We start from the raw sequence: 18,012 nt of genomic DNA, 5'->3' as shown, positions 1-18,012 counted from the left end.
GAAGATAGGAAGCTCTTCAGACTCCGATTCAGTGTGCTCCTATGTTTTGTCTGTCACTACTGACCCTTTCATCTCATTTTTATTGGCTCTGGATCGATAAAGTCATAAGGTACCAGACAGTGGATAGTTCGTTTCGACGTGAATCGATTCTTTGTTGGATTAAAGGACATTCAAATGGTCGGGAAAGGAGGATCGACCCGGATTTCTCTGCGCGCTGTACGCACAGGCATCTTGTCCTACTGCGCACCACGACGCACAAGAGGACGAGTGCGATCGTCGCTGAAGTTCACCACCTCTGCCAGACCCTAGAGTCGTTTGGATACCGCTATTAAACGCGGTGTGTGTGTGTTATCCACACGCGTGGCAGCAGGACTTGGATTTTAAAAACCAAGTTGGAAATAGGTAATGTGTTACTTTAGTGAGACCCTGATGTGTGCGCTCACATGAGGATTTAACCAGGTCTGTTCAATGTGACGAGAGCAGCCGCGTTTTCTGTACCCCACTCGGCGACATATGCTCTCTGGGTGCAGATTTGAAACCATCGACCTGCCGCTTCTGCGAGGCGCGTCCTCGGCGGCGCTGGGGCAGACAGAGCCGGGGACGCTGAGGAATGCGGAGCCCAGATTTGGTCTTTTCCAGCTCACCTGCGGAACTCTTCGCAGCCCAGACCAAAGTAAGTAACGTCGTTGTTTGTAGTGTATGTAATTTAGTTCAGCCTACTTTGTGACATTTCACTTGTGCTATTACTGTCAAAATCTGACAGTGACCTTGTTAGACGTATTTTAGAATCACTGGATAAGTCTGTGGATGCTCTCATTTATCCAGGTCGTAGTCATGTCCTGTCATGAGGCAACTGGACTCAAGGATTGTTTTTTTAAGCCGTTTCGCCACTCCTTCTTCAGTTCTGCTGTATCTTGCTTGAAAGTGTCATTTTATATTTTATTATTGTTGCATCAGACAATGGGTCAGAAAGCGCCATAACCCTTTCTGGGTGTGTGTTTTTTTTATTCTCCAGCCGACCAACGCAGCCGGTGAGCCCGCGTGGCGCCATGCTGAGGCAGATCCTCCTCAACTCCACCGACACCACCGGCTTCGACCTGGTGCTCATGGCCCAGTCCACCACACACCCCCCTTCCTCCCTGAACGCCTCCCACGGCGGTTCGGTGAGCGTAGCCGCTCTCCTGAGGCCAACCGCGGGGAGAGGTGGAGCTGGGCTCCGGGAGGGCGAGCTCCACAAACCGGACCTGATCACCTACATAGTCATGTGCCTACTGCTTTTCCTGCTGGTGCTGCTTATTGTGTTCTTCATCAATTGCCAGCTGAGGAACTCATTCTTCGCCTCCATGCCATATGACAGATCACTGAGAGAGGCCCGGACCTCCTACAAGTAGGCAAGACCCCCGCCCCCCCTCTACCCAGCCTCACCTCTGGGATTCTTTAGTGAGGGGTTTAAGGATTCCCTCCGGACTATACTGCTGCACATAACTGGACAATTCAGTTGTTGCCTTTATCACTGGTTTTGGCCTGAATACTGGGAGTGTGATCAGCCTCGATTATGGCACATTTCCTGCATTTTCCACTCGGATCATTTGTATGCCTCTATTCCAAAATGCAGTGGAATAAAGGGAGTGCTGTGGCTGTTACAGCAGGTGGGAAGATAACATTATTATTCCAGATCAAATTAGAGACTTACAGCCTTGTACTTTCTGGTAAAGAGCCTAATGGCTGAAATGTGAAACAATCCATCATCCACTGCAACCCCTCTGTGCTCCACAAAGCAGAAACTAATTCATGCTCACAATCTCGTATTAACTCCTTTAATTGCTTACAAATCTGACCTGCTGTTTGGGTCCAAATTTACATATGACACAGGCCTTGCCAAATTGAATCTGTTTTTCTTTTTATATTAACACATAAAAGGGTCTACACTCGTCTGTATATAGCCTAATATATTTTGTAAGAGTGTAACTTAACTGTGTTGTCTTGTGATTTTGTCTATTGTAAAATGATTAAATGACAAGTTGTAGGTCTATATCGCCGCATAAAGATATTTAAATATAGCCTACTCTGAAGTGGCTGTCTTCATGTGCACCTGAAGATGCTGAAGATGCTGCTGCAGCTGCTAAAGTGAAGGGCCACGATTTATCATTTAATACTTCAATTGAGTCCTTATTTTTACGCGGGCCATAGGGCTAGCTGTCTTATCATGCACTTTCGCTTTTAATTAACCTCACTCCCTCACTTCATAGCGCCAACATCCCAGAGAAGCAAGACTTGAGGCTGAAGTATGACGAGTCCTTTGCGATAAACCAAACTGTTGTCTGTTTCAGTGCCACCGGTGATGCAAAAATCCTCTCAAATCTTGTTGTTGGAAAACATCTCACATACCAAGACAGATAGAAAGCGCCTATCTCTGTAATCCTGTGCCTGTGTGTGTGTGTGTGTGTTGGCGCGCATATAGACTAATGTGTGCTCGCATGTTTGTGTATGTCTGAGAGGAAGATAAACACTGAACTCCAAGCATCGGACATCACAGGGGGAGGAGTCAAAAACCTTTCCAACACTTGTTCTCTGTCTGTTGAATGCGTCATCGGAGATGTAAAATTGCGCCTAGATGAGCTAAACATGGTGATTATTTTTGTCTGTGGTGCATAATCCAAATAAATGTATTTTAGAAGCCCTAAAATCAGCCAAGGCAGAGCAGGCGGTAGGCAGAAGCCTTTTCCTGAGTGTTGGAGTAATAATGGATGACCAAATAAAAGCTGTTATTTAGAGGACATTCAGCAAAGAAGTGGACCATTATTTAGCACATTTATTAGAATGGGCTGTGTGCCCTCTTTATTTAGTGATTGACTGCAAGTGTTTTTTTTTGCACTTCTCTTCAGTTTTATTTATTCATGCACCAAAAAGTTAAACAGCAGTATAAAGTAGACTTGTATTGTTTTTTTTTCATTCAGTAGTTATAGCCTCACTGCCTGTTATATATATTCTAACCGCTTGGTGGAGCACCAAGTCTGATCATTTGCATGCACAATTTGTTTACAGTGCAAGATGGCAACGCTCCTTTTTTTTTGCACCTTCATTTTTACAAAACACACACACACAAGCCAGTTGCAGCACCTTTGGCCTATGACCCCAAAAAGAGTTATAATAATACATATTGGGCTATATAATAATGTCCTATGTCAATGATGAGTGTGTAGCTATTACTATTATTATTATAACTATTTTAGTTTTTCAAGACATGATGCAGTGCTATTATTTGGATGTGTGGGTGTTATGTTGGTCAAACAGGGACCTAGTAGATACTGTATAGATATATTTTATTGATCCCACAAGGGGAAATTAGTTATGTTACAGCAGCAGCATACAATAAAGATGGTATTACAAAAAATATAAACAAGTCAAGTATAAAGATGTAAAAGTTAAAAGCTGACTGGCAGGTCTCAGCAATACTTTCAGTAGAAAAAAATATATAAAAAACAAGTGGCAAAAAATATATACAATTGTATATACAGTGGTGAACAGTATGTACAGTAGGCTATATTTGAGTAATACATTAGAAATAGTAAATTGTGTAATGAAAGTATATTGAGCAAGTATAGTGCAACAGTATTGTGCTACATGGTAGCCTATTATAAATATAAGCAGTAGTGTTCATCTGCTATGAAGTAAAGTGTAAAGTGTCATTGCAAATGGTAGAAAGGGTTTCTTGAACCGTTCTTTATGACCTGGAGATAATTTTGAGTCACTAAAGTAGAAGAGTAAAAATCAACAAGGGCTTTATAACAAAATCAAACAGTTTGAATCACAGGGTAAATGAAAAATACATAGACTACAAGATTCAAATTATCTTTCCCCCTGTTGAAGTGTAAAGCAGTTTTTCATCTGGCTGCTGTTCAAACTTAAATGTAGTCTGTGGGGTTGGGTGCTTGCCAGAAGCTGTCATTCTTCCTATTACTATTTAGATGAAGCGGCCTGTGCTGCCTGCTGCTGGCGGATTATTCTCCTACACTGCTCATCTGAAATGAGTATGTGTGTGGATTGTATGATCCTCATTTCTTCTTAGTGATTCTAAATTATTGCTGCAGTTTTAAACATACAAGTGACCGCATGTACTGAAATAGTGATATTTATAAAGCTGTGCTGCATCCCTCTGTGTTGCTGCTGTGATGGTCTCTGGACCCTCTCGGCCCTGTGTGCACAGCAGCTCTCAGTTAAACCCTCTCAGGTGCAGACTCACAGCGCAGGCTCCGCCCAGCCAGCTCTAACCGGAATGTCAAAAGAACAGGAAGACTTTTTCCACCGTTAAAGACGTAGTCGCTTCCCCGCTGTCACCCAGGGGTTAAAAAGTTAATAAAACTTCTAGCAACCATGGAAACAAACATGGGACACGCCATCGATGCAGGTCACCCTTAACACCAACTCGTCGCTCGTGCTGTGGTCGCCGAAACCACTCGTGGAAGTGGAAAGAGAGAGGAGTTCCTTTTCCGCGTAGACTTTACTTACTGTAGCAGAAAAGCTAACCCGGCTAAAGCTAACGTTAGCTCAGATTGTACCTTAGATTTTCGGGCTTTAATTGCATATTGATAAAACTTCTTGTTGTGTTTTACGCGGAGAGTAGTAAAGCAACGACCCAGATTGTGATTTAGACACGCAACAGGTTGTTTTCGTACTTTTCGTCCCGTGGTCTTGGGGCTGTGCTTTGAATTTCCCTCCCTCGGTAATACAGACAGGCGAGGGGGCTCGCTTGCTGTAGTTGGCTTCCTACCAAATCATTAGCAATATTGTGCTAATTGTGGCTAGTTAGCAAGACTCCTAGCCTAGGCCCCGGGGAATTAGTACTTGGCTTTTTAATAAGTTGAGAAACATTAGCTTTGTGCTGAAAGCGGGAGATTAACAGCTACATGTGGATATTTTGACACCCAAGTCAAGAAGCGGATTACCTTCAAAGTATGGATCAACAGACAGGGAATGCTGCCTCAGCTGCTGGTTCCAAGAAGGACAAGAAATCAAAGAAGAACTACGAGGATGGAGATGGGAAAAAGAAATTTGTGAGTATCTCACTGGTTGCTGCATCACAATTATTTAACTTTAGTCAGTTACGAGTGTTGTATCTCAAGTGACACAACAAAGTAACAAACAGCCACCATACCTGTAATTACTTCGACCCCCTAAAGGTATTCACCAGCTGTTAACGAAGGATTCCCAACTGAGGTCAAAGTATGTGCATAGGGTCATCATATGAGGAAGTAGCTTCTTCTTCGACAGCGAAGACAACATGTTAAACTATGCACTCCTGACAAATTGCAACAGGCCAGAACTCATTCAAGGCCACAATCTGATTCAGATTGTTGTTCCTGATTACACAGAATACAACAGCACATTTAAAAAGAATAGTGTTAAATGGGTGATCTCACTTTCTGTAGTATGGTGTGGCTTAAACTTCCTCAAGATTACTTAATCGAAGTAATATCTGGTATGATAATATGAGGTCTACCTGCCTGTTTCTGCATGTGTGAGTCAGGGTGATAGCAGCAGAGCAGTAAGAGTCATCAGTAGTGATGTCTGTCATCAGTGAGAGCAAACTGTTGCATAACTTAACCCCTTGGCCATGTCTGGTAACAGGTGGAAACTGATATTGGACACAGTGGCAAAAGGTAACCATAGAGGATACACAAGACAAATTAACAATTCTACCACACACTCCTTATGCGCAGTTACTTTCAGAGTTCAGACATTTAACTTTAAGGTGGTGTAGATCTGCTTATAGAAATTGACTGTAGTAGTTTTTTTTTTTTTTCTTGTCGATAGTACCATCAACAACACAAAATGGCAAGTAGGAGTGGTTGTAGTTGGACATTGTTAAAGGACTCGTTTTGATGACATGTTAGTGTACTGTACACTGCCATACAACGGTGCATGCTCAGGCAGTGAAGTTGTGATAGTCAGGATATACTGTGCTGTAAATACACATGTAGGGTTTTGCACTTACACAGCCTTTAGAGACAGTTTCATTCATAAATGTAAACAAAATTCTATGCTAATCAGTGGCTCAATATTCTAGCAGTGTTAAATACACCCAGGATTAGGTAGGGCTTTAAGTAAACATGAGTCATAGACAGAAAGTAATTGTGCAAGAATTCTGAGATATCAGCATACATGTGTCTGATTTTCTATGCCAGGCTGCCCACTTTAAACTGAGGGATGTCCTGGACTTTATTCAGTCCACCCACTAACATTGAAATGTGACCTATTTTTTACATTATGATTATGTAGGTTTTCTTGATCTGGTGAAAACCAAACTCCATTAACTACCTTGTCTCAGGCACTGACTAATTTGTGACTCTGAAATGATAAAATGTTAAAATGAACACCAGCAGAAACCACTTCTCTTTCACATCTTCTTGGCCATACTTAGACATACCAGTGATAATAACATAATGGATGTGTGTGTCATGTCTATTCAGTTTGCCAGTTGGTATTCTAATCTTAATTTAATCTTTGTGTGAATGTATCTGTTGTGTTGTCTAGGACTGTGCCAATCCTAGACAACACAACAGAACACAGTCACAGGTTTTGGAGACGTCTAAGCTGCAATAGTTATTTATTTATTTTTGGATACAGTACGTTGTGAATAGGTTTCAGCTAGGTTTGGCATTAGGACCATGGCTTTAGCAGAGTTCCACTACATCACATTTGTGCATCAAGTTTGTCTCTCCCAGTATTCACCTAGTGCTGTTGCACAGACATTCTGCACTGGTGTAATACTCCCCTGCTGTGTTTAAGCCCGTCTGTGTGCATGTCTCAGCTCACACACTTGCTGGCTCTTGGTGCACATAACCTGCAGTTATATTTAACAGGAATAATTACCATGGTTTACTGTGCTTACACATCTGTAGCTGAGCATAACCCAGGGACTTTGTTTGAAATCAAAATCAGGTCATTTTAGCTGTGCTCCCTAAAGAGTTATCTGTGTTCTGCAGGCCCAAAGAGACAGAAGGGATCAGCATCCATGAATGCTGTTGACATAAACATGCTGGCTCAATGCAGCAGGCAAGCACAGCATGGATTAGCCAGGGATCACTGCCTTGGACGGTTGTTTGGGATACAAGGTGATTTTGAGATCACAGATTCTGGCCCTAGGTCCCAGTGTTGAGTCTGTCAGGTTGTCTGTTTTTTTTGCAATTAATTGGAGACAAATAACGCAAATACAGGATTGATTTGGATTCATGACATTTCCAGACATGTTTCTTCTCATGGATTGTATGCTTACTTACTAACTTGTGAATTTATGTTGTCACTTCAGTCAGTTTGACATTACCTTTGTCAGCTTTTGTGACAAATGCTGACTTGTTTATGCATGCAGTTTTCAACTGCCTGTTTGTTCTCCTATAGCTGGGGACGCACTACACAACTTTCCCAGTCTTAACAGATTTTAAAACGGCTAGGATTACACACTAACAGACTGGCTTCAGCAGAATTTTTATCATGGGGGTCACAGACTTAACAACTGCTCCTGATGAGGGATCACAGACTAGATGATTTGGATAGATTAGACTAGATAGATTAACCAACTAAAGCCAACGGAATGCAGCAAACTATGGTGACAGTGATAGTTTACAAACAAACATCCCAGTTGGTGGCAGTAATGTGTTAACTTGTTGTTTGCTAACCGCCAACAAACTCGAAGAAGAAGTAAACCAACACTGATGACAGTCGGCTCTCAGCTCGTGTCTGTGCAGGTATCTGCTCAGAAAAAAACACCAAGAAAAAACGAGTTTGGATGAAGTAGTGGGGGAGTTGATCATTGTTTAGATATTCCTGCTACTTCGGTCATCTTGTCCCACCCTCTCTTTTCATTGGCTGTTGGCAACACATGTTTACAGTTGGGTCTGTGATCAGTTCACACTACCCAACTGCATCCAGACTTGGCCCAAAAAAATTCAAACATGTTTATATCACTGCGACTGAGGTCGGGTCTGGTCTGTTCTCCTTACACACTAACAGACATTGGTGCCGACTACACTGTCCCCAATTAGTGCAGACTGGTGCAGACTTTGCCTGACACGATATCGTGGGTAAAATTGGGAATAAATTGTGTAGTGTGTCCCCAGCTTTAGTCATGCTAATGAATATAATAAATCGTTTTTTTTCTACTGATGATTGTAATAATAATAAGCATTATACATCAACTATGAAATAAATACATAGTAAGGCGAGTTTTACCAGGAACCAGTTCCCAGAATTTCACTGAATTTCCCACTGTGAGTATCTTGTTAGAGAAGAGTTTTTGATGTTTTGTCATGTTTATTATTTCTTCCAACCCATAAGTAAAATGATACATTTATGTTGCACAATCTAAAGGGAGCCACAATCCAAACACTGGTGTTTTTGTTTATTCCTTCTAGTGTAAAGTGTTGTGCCTGTGTGTAAAGCAGTGCACTAACATCCTGGGGGAATCACCTCAGCAAATGCTTAATTTATGATAACAGCATGAATAGAGCCAGTCAGGTCATGACTCTTTAGTCACACTTAAGTCTGATTCAAGTGATGTGAGTCAAGTAGAGCAGTAAAAAATTCGTTTTGGTCCACAGCAGGTCTCTTGTCTCCAGTCTTTTTACACGTCTGTTCTATTCACACACTACAGCAGACAAAGCACACACACACAAACACACAAGCACACACGCACACACAGTTTCCTGTTCTGTACATCTCAGGGGAAGAAGGGCTTACTGTGAACTGAAGAATAGGATGACTGAGTGCCAGCATGAAACTGGAGTGGTTAATGTACTGTTAGTGGCCAGGGCCTCTTGGCTCACAGTTAACGGTAGTAATTTAGAGAGCATGGCTGGACAGGGAAAGCAAGTGAGCTATCAGTGAGCAGGGTCTGGAGAGGAGGCAGAAACAGAGGAAGTGAAGGGAAGATTGTAACAAAAAGCAACAGAAAAGGTGGAAAAGAAGCTAGAGAAGTAAAATGGAGGAAAGGACATTAAAGCAGAACCTGCATTAGTGAGGTGTAGCCAGCAATAAGCCACAAGTTATAGGTGACGTAACGCTGAAATTACTGAGTTGGTTTTAAAAAGTTACAGTTTCAGTGTAAATTAGGGCTGAATCACACAGAGAACAGAGTTAATAGTATTATAGCTAATACTTGTAATACAACAGGACTCAAAACTATATGAGCACCTTCTCAAAATTCTCCTCAAGCATGTTTTTGTTTATTTTTGTTTTGTTGACAGACTGTCTGAAGCCAAGTGGTCACAATCTATGTGATCACAAAAGTAAAAAAGCACTCATATTATTTAAGCTGCTACTCATATCTGCTACGTTGCGCACTATACAGGCCACAAGCGAAGGTGTTGTAGATGCAATATAGAGGATGCTACGTGCACTAAGTGACATCTGAAATATAAGAATTTAGGAGTTGCAATTTTTCCCCACTATTTTATGTCTTTGTTCTTCTGACTTTCTGAAATTGGCTTACACTGTGTAACTTCAATTTGAGTCTGCTGGTAGAATGACAGATTGACACAAGGGTCGGTGTTACACATGTTCCAAAGCAACAATAATGGGCTGCCTGCAGATGTCTTAATCAACCTAATATGCTCTGGATGATTGAAAAATGGCCAAAAATGATTAATTGGTTGACCGATTAATTTCTCAGATGCTTAAGAATGGATTTTTTGTCACTTTAATTGCCACTCATAATTTTGAGTTATACAAAAAGAGTGTCCAGACCTATTTGTTGGAACAATCCTCCATAAGTTATCATAATGATTAATTGGAATAGTACTCTCTGTTTGCTCTGTTCTTAATGTGCTGCCCAGAAAGGGGGCAGCTGTTTTCTTTGAAGCCTGTATTTACTGGCTGGGAGAACTGAGTTGTGTAATAAAAGTACTGGTGACCAATTTGTTGGGGCAAGCACACAGAGGAATGCAGACCAGCTACTCGGCTGAAATAGCATACTTAGAATGGAATCTCACCTTCATCTGTGGATCCACAAATTTTTTTTTAGTAAAATGTTTTACCATTTTGTTAGAATATCTATGTACTCCTGAGGCTGGAATTATTCTGTCAGGTATAGTCGACAACTCGACATACTAATATGCTAACCCCAAGCCTGTAATGTAATACCATGTTGATATCTGAAGTGACTGAAGTGAAATTATATTTCTATGTCCACACTACTCCAACATCCTGGGTGTTCACACACTCACTTTGGCAATTGTTGCATCTTACTTCTCCTTATTGTTTCTAGTTGCGTGCATGCATACTTGTATGCACACACACTCATGTCAGTGTTTCCACCCTCTTATATTAGTTCTCAAATACTGAGGGCTGTCACAGGAAGTTGTGCAAAAATAGCGAACAGGATGCTTCCTTATTCATCCCCATCATTGCTTACCCTTATCGCTCTTATTACCCTCTTTCCATCAATTGTGTAAAACAGGAGCAGTGGTCTAGTAAACATGTTGACTTTCACTCTCATGAAAGGCCTCCAGAGTGATGTTAAAACAGAGCAGGATTTTGTCATGAGACAATTACATTTGGTGATTACATTGTTAATTCTTCATACAGATTTGTAGAACTAATGCAGCATAAGGACAAGATCAGTCTTGATCTGTGACCTTATTATATTTTTGTCAAAGTATGATGCCTTTTTATACTGGCTAAATGATCCTCACATATATGAATGCTCTTTCAACCATGAGTATGTTACCTGTGGTTAAGTATGGGGGGGGGCTTAGTTTGGATTACAGTGTCAGTCCTTCCCTGTGACACCCTGCAGTCTTCATCTTAGAGATTACAGCTAATCTTAGACTGCTTTGTGTATCACCATGACCATAAACAGAACAGGCCTATTTGCTGTTCTGACAAAAGTATGTGGAGGGCACTCAAATCATTTTTTCAGGGTTTATCGAGGTTTGATAAAGTGTTTGAGGCCCAACAGTCCTTGATGACAGTATTTTTAGCAATAATAGATGCTTTTATTTAATTACTTTATTCCACACAGCAAAAAAGTAACAGCATTTTAGCGAACAGTTAAGCATACAAGTTATCTGAATTTACAGCATAAATCTAAAATATTCAGAAGCTGTGTGATTGTGATAATTGAGCAACAAGCAATAATTGACACTACTGTGAAGGTGAGATCTGATTATCTATAACAGGTCTGGTCTAAGAGCAGCAGTAGACATACGTAAAATGTCACGTAGAGTATTATAGCTGGGAATCTCAATCAGGTCTTTTGTAATTTTATGTAATGTTTGCAGTGCATGTGAACAAGACGTAAGGAAGTAATGACGTCTTACGATAGATGCGTACTGAAATACGGCGTAGTTTGGAGAGAAGCACAGCATCTTATACACTGTGTACAGCTGGCAGTTTAACAATAAGGTAACGTAATGTTATCAAACAAAGACAAACTGTTCATTGCTACCCCAATAAACATCATAGTTTATAACAGACAGTCTGCTCACGTGAATGGAGCCAAGTTTTTTACAAATGTTTGCATTTCTGGAAAGTTGCTTTTATCCAGCTGCTGGTAAAAGGCAGAGAACTTCACCTGTACAGCACAGACACACATTATAGCAGGTTGTATGCCTAAGCATAAGAGTGAATGCATGTTTGTGCGTACCTGTGATGAAGTGAGCGTGTATAAAATAGAATAGAATATACTTTATTAATCCCTTTGGGAGGAGGATCCCTCAGGGAAATTCGGGTACCAGCAGCAAAACCACACCGGCAGAAATAGAATAAAACAGAAGTATATTTTATTATACTGTATATAAGTATACAGTATAATAAAAGCTAAAAGGTAAGAGGAGTTATGTACAGACATTGCACACCAGCATAGATGGCACAGATGAGTTATTGCACATATAAATTATTGCACCTGTGTTGTATAAGGCAGAGTGTATTCGTCCCTCCTTCTCCCTTATTCTCCCCCTCCTGCCGAAAGCAGAGTTGTAAAGTTTGATGGATTGGGGGGACAAAGGAGTCTCTGAGTCTGTTGGTCCTGCTCTTGGGGAGGAGCAGCCTGTTACTGGTCAGGATTCTCTGAGCACTGATGATAGTGTGCAGGGGATGACCGGCATCGTCCACAATAGCCAGAAGTTTTTTCTCCTCTCTCCACTGTCACTAGGGAGTCCAGCTTCATGCCAACCACAGAGCTGGCCCGCCTGATAAGTTTGTCCAGCCTGTTAGGACACCTTTTAGTCATGTTACCCCCCTCCAGCAGACCACAGCATAAAAGAGTGTACTAGCCACCACAGACTGGTAGAACATCCACAGGAGTTTCCTACAGATGTTGAAGGACCATGATGTGGTGTCCTTTAGCCTGATGTACTGCGGTCTCTCCGTAAGGAGTATGAGTGTGTGCGAGAGTGCGTACGAGACGAAGAGAGCGGTTGTATTCCTGTGAGTGGAAAGTTGATTAGCGGCAAGAATTACATGTACAGTGCAGAGTTAAAGACAATATTTCTGCAGCCATGCGAGGAAGAATGAGTGCTTTGGGCCTAGGGTTGGGCGGTATCCAAATTTTGACACCGTCACATTTTACCCCGGTGTACGTACCGTGCCGTGCGCTCATAGATGCCACAAGTGCGCAACAATTTGCCATCACTTCTCCCGGACTTGGCTTGAACTTCCATTGAGAGCCCCATCAAAACAGCACATATACGCATTGCAAGTTGCAGAGACACCGCACACATCTAAATTTAATTCAGCTACTGTAGCCTACAATTCACGGCAGGTAAAGTGCATTATAAACTGCCTGAAACATGACAAGCGATCTTTTTCAGTTAATATAGTTTTTATTGAGGCCATTTAAAAACGCATATAGCGAACTGACTTTTTTTCAAATTTCATGCTGGCAGCACACCGTGCACACTGAATATATTATACTACTGAAGTGAAACTGAAGATTCAACCACACAAGGCATCAAATAAAATATTTTTAATATTTGATCCTTATCTTCTATATAAGTACATTGCATTTTTTTTTATTGACGGTATTAAAAATGATACCGTCGCTACCTGTGTGCCCCGCCGGTATACCTTAATACCTTAATACCGCCCAACCCTATTTGGACCTTCACTAAAGCTTCTGCTGTTGTGATGTGGGTTAACCACGAGCATCCTCGCTCGTCCTTGGAGCTGTACACCGCTCCTCTGTGCTTTCCGACTATGGTCGGGAAGGTTGAAGGAGAAAGTATTAACGCATGTTTAGTTTCATGGTGAATTGTGTAGAAGTGCTGAACCGGTGTTGTGCACCTTCAGAGCCCTCTGTGTTGCCGTAACCACCGTCCAAACCCTATGGCACTATGTGATGCACCATGCGATGCAGACAGCATGAGCTGACAAAGCTTTGCTTAGGACATAGGGTAATTGTTACACAATGAGTTGCCTGTTGAATGCCTGTTGATTTTGTATGATTTGTTCTTTTTCGGGCCAAAAATAACACATTTTAAAACAGAAGTCGCGGGCCATATAAAATCCTACTGCGGGCCAGACTTTGGACACCCCTGCTCTAGAGTGTCTTCAGTTGTTTTCACACAAACGTCAGAAAAGTTTAGAATCAGAGCTGCACTTGGAGTTGACCTTTCACACATGCAGCAGGCAGCATTAGTTTGTTTTTGAGGCTCATTCACTTTACTGGAAATACTGTTACATAAGGGGCTCAACATTAGCTAAGTCGCTTAATATGGGCTAGGGTCTGTGTCACTTCAGCCATTTCGTCCCACTTCTGTCTGACTGTAAACACTTAAATAGAATGCAATGTTTCGACAACACCTGTCACAGTTGTGGCAAGGTGACAGAGGGGGCAGCACACTGTTGACCACCTCCCAATTTTCTTGGTGAAGAGGGGCTTCGTTTATTATGAACCAGTTGCAGAACAAACTATTGGAGGCTGCCACAGTCTAATTGGAAAACTTGTTGAATCTCAAATTGATATTGCCTACTGGCTTGAAGTTCACTTGTCCATAATGAGAGTGCTGGAAGATTATCAGTTTATACTATTGTTTTTGTTGTTATGTTTTCCTGACTCTTATCAACATATCCACCCTACCACCCCCATAACGTCTGAGTGCATAATTGAATGAGTGTGAATGTTTGACTGTCTGTTTCTGTGTAAAATCTCTTTTCTTACCAAATTATAGGCTTAGCCTTTATGACACTGTGACTTTAGTCTACCTAGTGTTTCCTACATACAATTTTGTGTGGCTGTCACTGTGTGTTGTCTCAAATTTACCATATTTGTTCATTTAAATGTGTTTTTGCCAGTTGTTAGATGTCTTGGTCTTGCTGCTTCATTTTCATTGTTTTCTTAATTTACATTTTTTGATAGAAGTTTTTTAATTTACATTTTTTGATTTGAAGTTTATTAAAACTAAGAGGTTGAAGAAAACAAAGAAGCACTTTCATAACACATTTTAGAACTAAAGCATTTCAGATTAATCAGTTCATGAATAATATCCAGTTGCTCAAAACTTTCATTAATATAACATGCTGGCTATAAAGTGGGTTGGTGCAGCGAGGTTTTGCGTCTCCATTAACAATGGTAGGTCTTGGATGAAGGGATTACAAAATGGCCTTTGAAATTTTCAGGATGATGGAGGTAGAACTGTCTTTAGTTTTAGGCAAAAGTCAGAGGGTGAAAGGTTTTTATCTTGAAACAGTTTCATAACTGTGTGTCAGGGTAGTTGATAATTTCCTGCTTTGCTGAGTGCATAGGAAACTTCAGTGGTGTCTGGGTGTGCCTGCCTAAGTACTTCTGTACACCCTGTGTGTAACCGTGACAGCATGTAAGCAATATTAGCACAGCGTGAGCAACAAGATGACACAGCACATGGCACTTTGCACTAGTCTAATGTTTAAACAATATACAATTCAAAACCAAAGGTTGATTAAAAGCAGTGCAACAAATAACAAAAAACAATAAATAAACAAATACAAACACATGAAAGTCAGAATGTGCCATGTCTATGACAGTCCATTTTACAAAGAAAGTGTTTTAGGAAACACTGACTTTTAAGAAATTCCCATGTGCATGCAAGATGCAGTCACACATCTTCTCATCTTCTCCTTTCTCTCCATGCTTGCTGCTTCAGCAGTCTTAAATATTTAATATTTTACTATCATGATTGGAATGTCTGCTGGCTATATTATGGCTTGGTGGCCTTTAACATGCTTGTTAATACTTAAGTTAATTATTAACCCTAATCAAAATTAACTAGTGAGATGTCACACAGTGAACTGTATGGCTAACTTCTTTATATTTAATAATTTGAAAATAATCTTGAATTAAATACTGTTGTAAGGCAGGCAAAGATTTTCAACCCGACAACAGAGTTGATGATGGAAGGTTTTTTGTCCATTTGTAAATGTAGTCATGATGCAAATAGAAGAAATTCTCTCATTTGCTTGCTAAAGTGGCCCCTCTGCTTTCTATCATTCTGCATTTGCTTAGTTTTCACTTTTGCTCTGATTTACATAATCTTTGTCATGGCCTGCTACTTAAATCTGCATGCTAAGATAGGTGCAGGTGTGTGCATGCATGCATAGAGAAATCAAAAGCACTATGTAACTGGCTCATTATTTATGCTGGCATATTCCAACTGCTTACCTGTTTCTCTTCATCCGTCTAGTCGTAGAGAGACAGAGTCATTCTCCCCATCCTTATTTTTTGCATCTGCCCATTCAGACTGCATATGTATGTATGTTAGTATTTTTGAAGGGCTTTTCTTTGTGTATTTAGTACTGAGCTTTTTTTATCTAAACATAAATGGCAATCAGTACACCACTCTTGACTTCTTGGTTTGTAGAAGTGCATCCACGTGTGACTCTTAAGTTTCACTTGTTGATTACACCTTTAATCAACACTTTTGTATGTACTCATCATGCAAAAACATAGTTTGGAAGTTGGACTACTGGGGGAAAGCCTGGAATAATAGGCAGCTTGAGACAGGTTGAAGAGAGACAGTCTTGTCTTGTTAGTAAATGTCCACATGGTTACTTGGTTACTATGTAAATGTTGTTTAGGTTGTGATGGCACCCAAACTGCAGTGAGCAGAAGTTTGACACATTTACCATTTCCGAGCTATAGTAAAATATGAATATATAGAATCCAAGCATATTTTTGTATGTTTGACGTGTCAAAAATGTCTGTCACAGTTGTCCACATCTGCATAACCTGTTTTTTTATATTGTTTTTGTTTAACCTGTAGTGAAAACCCACAGGTACATTTATGATAACAATAACTTCTGTAATGCTGCACTAGTACAAACACTTTTTGGAGAAATAGTGTTCTGTTTATGTACTGCTGGTATTCTTGAAATATGACTGTCCTGATATGCTTAACAGTCAGATTAAAATGATCTGTTGTTGACAATCCTAGCTCAAACTGTAGTTGAAGTGTTTCATGCACAGTGCATAATATCCTTAACAGTAGTTGTGGTTTAAAAAGCGGAACTTTACAGTAGGTTAGATGCATGACTTTTTTTTGTCTCTTCCTCCCCCATCAAGGTCTAGCTTTCTTTCTGATTAGAGTTACTATTCAGTTTCCCTTGCAATTACCCATAATCCTCTGTGCCTGCTGTCAGCTGTATGTTTCGTTTTGAGAGCTAAATAGAAGCACAATAGAAGATATACTATTTAATGGCAGCTATTAAAGATAAGGCTTCCTTGTCTTGACAGCTCTTCTTAAGATCAGAATGCCTTTTCTCTTTCACTCTTTGTTCCTTCTTACTCTGTCAAAAAAGGCAAATAAATTGTGGAAGATGTACAGTTGGAGACAAAATCATTAGCCCCACTGTGAAAATGTCATTCTCTTTCAAATATTTCCCATGTTCTGTTTAAAGAGCAAAGAACTTTGAACGCCTTTCCAAACATACTAGTTTTATTTAACAACAGAGTTTACAACAGTGACTGTACAGTGAATTTAGCTTTTTTTCACAAGCCAGAGTCCAATTGTTGTATTTTAATTTGAAAAACCAATGGATTCTCTCTGCTGTTCTGGTGTCTGCCTTCCTGCCAGCTTAATCTGGTTGGATTAATTGACATGTTTTGGGCATGTCAGAGTGCCGAACTCGGCATATATCTTTTGGCAGAGCAGAGCACAGGGTCACTTCTGGGATGTTTCTGAAATGCGTCGCGCCTGGTGGCACCTTGCATATTGACAAGAATTGTCTCTGATGTACAGCAACATGCAATCCTCACTTTTAAGTGCAATTAAAAAGCTTACAGGGTTTCTCAGTTAAAGCATAGACTACATAGGATTCTTGCATAACAGTGATTTATACTATGGCTAAACAAAGGCGACAGTTGTTAAGGAGACTGTTGACCCCAGTGGGTCTTGGTTTGTGTGCTGAAAAATTACTTAATTAAAGTAATGCTATGGTAAAAATGCTGTTAAAGAGCATTATTTGCATCAAATAACTTGAAAGCCTGATGCACTATATGAATAATTGTAAAGATCAATCTGGAAATTTGTCCTTTCAAAAATACATGACAGATGATTTAGATGAGCCATTTAGTCTGACAGTCACTGTCTAACACAAGGTAACTTCAGCCAATAACATAGACTTTCATCACTGTTTAATCACCCTAAGTAAAGGTGGGTCCTGAATACAGATCGGTCTGAACCACTTTTGTTTGACGACACAAGCATCCACCTTTTGTTTATTTATTTGGATTACTTTAGCAGGCTTCTGTGTGTACTCACACACATGCATACAATGACAGGTCCTTCTTCACAGGACAATGGAAATCTGTTAATCCTATAGTGTATAAGAGTGACACATTGTAGTTGTACAGGAAATTAGTATTTTATTTATTATTTTAGAAAAATATTTATAATTGTGTACTCATGAGCGGAAAAAGCAATAAATAGCCCCCACAGCCAAAAACAGTGGGAATTTAACAAGAATTACAGGATGGATAGGTCATATTTAGGTATTTTTGCATTCCTTACCTTTGAATAAACTCATTAATACTAAATAAAAATA

General features: G+C 40.4%; 1 protein-coding gene across 4 annotated transcripts in view; it reads left to right on the top strand.

The window, feature by feature from the left end:
- The first annotated feature begins 4,915 nt into the window (after positions 1 to 4,915).
- The window catches only part of diaph1 (diaphanous related formin 1), a 74,089-nt gene continuing 60,992 nt past the window's right edge, over positions 4,916 to 18,012 (top strand). For 3 of the 4 annotated variants that reach the window (XM_028415453.1, XM_028415456.1, XM_028415455.1), the window contains exon 1: positions 4,916 to 5,054. In XM_028415453.1, coding sequence (XP_028271254.1) covers positions 4,956 to 5,054 — 99 coding nt within the window. In that variant the 5' untranslated portion in view covers positions 4,916 to 4,955. The remainder of the gene's footprint in view (positions 5,055 to 18,012) is intronic. The other variant, XM_028415454.1, reaches the window with a different exon arrangement.

This window comes from Parambassis ranga, chromosome 10 (assembly GCF_900634625.1).
Source record: "Parambassis ranga chromosome 10, fParRan2.1, whole genome shotgun sequence".
Lineage (NCBI taxonomy): Eukaryota > Metazoa > Chordata > Actinopteri > Ambassidae > Parambassis > Parambassis ranga.
This window is presented reverse-complemented; position numbering and strand designations above follow the sequence as displayed.